The sequence below is a fragment of the Genypterus blacodes genome, unplaced genomic scaffold (assembly GCF_046128005.1).
Source record: "Genypterus blacodes isolate CSIRO-AG114 ecotype Tasmania unplaced genomic scaffold, CSIRO-AGI_Gbla_v1 ptg000063l_1, whole genome shotgun sequence".
In the NCBI taxonomy this organism is placed as follows: domain Eukaryota; kingdom Metazoa; phylum Chordata; class Actinopteri; order Ophidiiformes; family Ophidiidae; genus Genypterus; species Genypterus blacodes.
Genome location: NW_027466875.1, coordinates 983,498 through 988,122, shown reverse-complemented (window position 1 = coordinate 988,122; position 4,625 = coordinate 983,498). Strand labels below are relative to the sequence as shown.

The 4,625-nt window shown below is 44.7% G+C and overlaps 1 protein-coding gene across 1 annotated transcript; it reads right to left on the bottom strand.

Moving 5' to 3' along the window:
• Positions 1-73: 73 nt before the first annotated feature.
• josd2 (Josephin domain containing 2) lies at positions 74-3,965 on the bottom strand. The gene is made up of 5 exons (XM_076154783.1): positions 3,579-3,965; positions 3,371-3,499; positions 2,230-2,355; positions 1,528-1,722; positions 74-1,294 (listed from the first exon to the last, which is right to left on the bottom strand). The coding sequence occupies exons 1-5, from the start codon at positions 3,803-3,805 to the stop codon at positions 1,183-1,185; spliced, it is 789 nt and encodes a 262-aa protein (XP_076010898.1). The 5' UTR covers positions 3,806-3,965; the 3' UTR covers positions 74-1,182.
• Positions 3,966-4,625: the final 660 nt, after the last annotated feature.

Genomic DNA, 4,625 nt, shown 5'->3' with positions numbered 1-4,625 from the left:
ATATCCTCACGTTCAGCTTCTTATCTTCCTCACAGCTCCATGTCAACCAACACACACACACACACACACAGCGTGCTTAAAACAAGAGAACAAACTTTAATATAAATACGTTTCCATATCACGAAGCTCTGTGTTTATCTTACATTGATGTGTAAGTCAGTCACGAGTGTGTACCAGAGTCGGTGCTCCCATTCTCTTAGATATGCATAGATAGATAGAACAGAAAACACAAAGGTAGGAGAGAACGTACAGTTAAAGGGCTGGACCAGTGTTTGAGCAACTTTAACTCCTTTACTGCTGATCACATGTCAGGGGTGTAAACCTTTGGCCCTGACGCGGTTAAGTACGCTATGATAAGATAATGAAACGTTTTAATTTCCAGCGCGACTCGCTTTAAATGATGCTTCCCGTATTGGAAATACATTTGTAAAGGCTTGAGTTACTCTCAATGATTGAGAGTAACTGACATGATATCTACTTTATTTTAAGGTCAAAGTTTCATATGTAGTGTGTGGCCCTGCACTTTAAACTGAATTACCACACAGCAACATATGTGTGTGTGTGTGTATGTATGGAATGGAAACGGTAGTAAAAGGAATTAAACGTGCAGAAACACTGGCGCAATACTTCATCCTTTCACCAGGTGGCGCCTTCACAGTAAGATCTGTAAGATCACAAAGACGACCAGTGCTAACTAATCTAACACTGCAGTGCATAGAAATTGATCAACAAAAGACCAAAAAAAAAGACAGCTTCCAGGTGCTCTTAAGACGTCTAACACACACACACACACACACACACATTATTTCATTACGTCGAGGTCCCGGGTCCGAGGTTCAGCCATTTTTCTGAAGAAGTGTTTTATAACAAAAGAACACAACCGTCCAGTTATCGTCGTGGCAGGTGGTGTTTCATGCAAAAGCACCATATGCAAAAACAGGGAAATTCTATCAAACATTATCAACTCTGGTCCGGTCTGTGTCTCTTTGGATGTCCCTCTGTGGCTGTATGTGGATATGGTCTATGTAGTGCGTTCCCTGAAGGCCATTCTGCGTTGAGGTGTTTGTTATAGAAAATTGTCTATTTCTCTTTGGAGGAGGGTTTCCATGCTGTGTACAAAAAAAAGGGTACAGTGCCCCCTCAACCCTCTCCTCCCCCCCACACACCCCCCTCTCCACATCCTCACTTCTTGGGGTTGTCAGAGACGAGCCACGAGCCGTCTTCCTCCACCTCCCGCTGGACCACCAGGAGCATCTCTGCCACTTCCTGAGAAAGCTGCTCGCTGAGGAATGTGCTGAAGCAGATGTGACGGGAGCAGGGGGGGGGGGGGGGGGAGGACAGAGACACAGAGACACAGATAGAGGATAGATTACCAGACAGCAGTTTTCTAAGACAAGCAGTGAGGTGAGGTCAGCCCCATGTGATCTCTCCTATGCCATGACTCAGTCCGAGACGGTTCAGGCCGGACCGCTCTGCTCTACGAAAAGCTTTATTCTTACTAAGGAGCGTAAACATTCCCGTTCTCACCATAGCTCCGCCTCCCCCCCGATGCAGACGGGACTCTTCAGCTTGGAGTCCAAGTTGAAGTACTGCCCGTTGACCTGCCGTACCGCCAGCCAGTGCCGCCGTCGGAGCGGGAGAGACACGAACCCCAGGGAGACGCGTGATGGGACGTTGAGTATGAAACCCTGAACGCTGGACGGGCAAAGGTTCTGCAACGATCTGAAATAAAAAGGGAGAAGATTGTGGTTAAACTGAATTTCCAACATTTAATTATTCTGAGTTATCAACCCGTGATCTTCCTGCACTTTGTTTGCATCCAATTGTTGGTTTTGTTTGCGTGACAGAGATTCGAGTGTCTTACTTGAGATGCAGAACGTCTTGGGGCTTCAATTAGAAGAGGAACTGGCATCTCTGTTTGTGACAGTGACTCTACAAACATGACCCTGTTCTTTGTTTAAGAATCTATTGTTCACTTTACACGTGAGCAAACCCCATGATACAACATGCTTGAAATATTTCAGCATCATCTTATTTGTTTTTGGCCGATTTGCAATGGAAATAAAAACACTGGAGCGGCCCAGACATGCGAGGGAAAGCAGTAACAGATGTGAGCTTTGGGATTTAACACAACAGGATCCAGATCTTTTTGAGAATTTCAAAACAAAGTTGTGCAGTCAGTTTTGAAATCCTCTCTGTCGGATGTTTGTCACGCAGCGTCTCGCCCACCTGCGTTTGTCCCACCACACTGCAGCCAGCTCTCTGCTCTGTAGCGCCGCCATGATGACGTTGACGTCGTAGTTCCCCGTGCCCAACACTGAGCGATGGGGGTTCACCACACACTGTGGAGCCAGCCTGCACACAGGGACACACACACAGCAAGAGATGCATTAGGGAAATGTTATCAATCCATCTAGGAATGTACTGAACTGAACTTCTCTTTCCTTCAGTTGAACAGCAGGGACGTACAGTAGAGTGTAACGATGCATATGGTGTACAGTAAAGGCACAACGATGGATTTTATGAATGAAAGATCCAATAACAATGGCCAGACTACATTTAAAAGTGGGCAAACAGATTGGATAATGATCCGATCACCACACGCTCCAACAGCATTTACACCTTTAACTACTAACATGTGATCTTGTCATCTGAACGGCAGATCTGGATCAGGAGAACAGATGTTATTGCACATTTGTAAAAAATCTGCCCTGACATTCCACTGAGGAGAGCAGGTCAAACAAGGTAGGATGCGATTATGATGACATACTGTATCCACGATCAGTTTCACTGCAGCCCGGTCTGTGGTACTGTGAAAGGGGAGAGGAGGCCTAGTGAACATTATACTTTTCATCCCAGCAGAAGTGAGAGCGTGAAAGATCTGCAAACGCCTCGGAGGCAGCAGAGAGTGATGTCAGCTGACATGCAGGGGTTTTATTGTTTGTATTGATGTGTGACTATAATATTAACCCTGAAAAGTCGGGGGGGAAAGCCGAGAACAATGTCCAAAAGCCCAGAAAAGTTGTAATAACTCATGACTGGAGGATTGAGCAGGATCCTGAGAATGACCTTGAAACGCTGAGAACAATGATACAACCAATTAGGGCAGAATTCTCCTGTTTATAAAGTGATTCTCCCGCTTTTTTAAGTTTGATGAATAATCGCTATGAATGAATGAATGAATGAAGAGTACAAAGTGGGGCAGCTTATTAAGATCCAGTGTAACAATGTTGGCGCTAAATGATGCCTAATTCCGAGCTTCCGTCCCGGGATGGACTCTCTACTTTTTGTGCTTCGTAGCTTTAATGTCGCTGTTTATGCAAAACACGTTAACACTTCCACGGGTAAATAGAGAAGCACGTTACCGTACCGTTTACAGATGTCATCGGCTGTCTCCTTCGTGAAGACCCGCTCCTGGAGCACGTTGTTCAGGGCATGGATCGCACACAGCTCCAGTCTCTGCTTCTCATGGAACACCTCTCCTTCACTCATCCTAACGCTACAACACACAGAACACGTAACGGTGTCAGAGCCATGCTAACGTTCATTTGAAGCGTCGTTAGCCTCCTTTAGCTTACCGTGACGGAAGTGTGGAACCGGGATTTGTGTGGTAGCTTCTTGTTGCTAGTTTCCAAAACAGGGACGAAGTGGATTCTATTATGTTAATTAATAAGCAAAAAACGTGGCGAGGGGCGCTTCTCCATGAGAAAGATGCTGGAGTGTGACGGCTACATCCACAAACCGGAAGCGCTGCTGCTGTTTTGTTGTGATGTTGTTGTTGTTGTTGTGAGCCCGTCACGCCCATTCGCGGTATGACAGCGGGACAAAACGTCACCTACCTCATTTGAGAGATGATTATACTGTGAATAATCTGAATAAAAGAACAAAAACGATGTTAGAGTTCATTTATTAACGCTCAGTGTCAAAACGCTGTGAGCCAGAGTCCGTCGTGGCCTCCAGTTAAATGAGAATATTGTGTTGCGGCGCCCCCTGGTGCCTAGTTCGCGTTATTGAGGACGAGTATGTGTTTTACAACACACACTCAATACAATGAACACTGCACGGGTGCATACTTTACTTTAATACGAATCCGTTAGTACAGCGGTTGGATAGAACTGTCAGAACAGCTTGGAGTTGGAATATTGATTAATATTTTAAAGACTGAAAGATTAAAAACAGATCAAACTGATATCTGAAGACAAGTCTGGGTTGATTGAACAAACTGGATGTAGTTAAATGGCCTCGGCAGCATTCAGCCTTTCAAGGGTGTAAAGGTTTTTAAGCTGAAGTCCGGAGTGTAAACTGTCATGTCTGGTAAAATGACCTCCATGACATAATAGAAGTCTTTCAATTGGTGTTAACACTGCAAATGTGGAACAGTGTTTACAGACCATTACACTCAAGTGCAAGTAAGGAGACACACGTTCTTTTCCTTATACACATTTTCCCATACACATTTGTTATGTATGGAAGAAACTGTTGTAACTCTAAAGCTTTTAGTGTGTTTGTAGCGCAGAATAGACAATGAGTGAGTGGCATGGCAGAAGCAGCATTAACGTCACAAACCTTTATAGTTTTTTCCCCAGATTATTTTTATTTGTACAATATGATGTAGAACAATATGG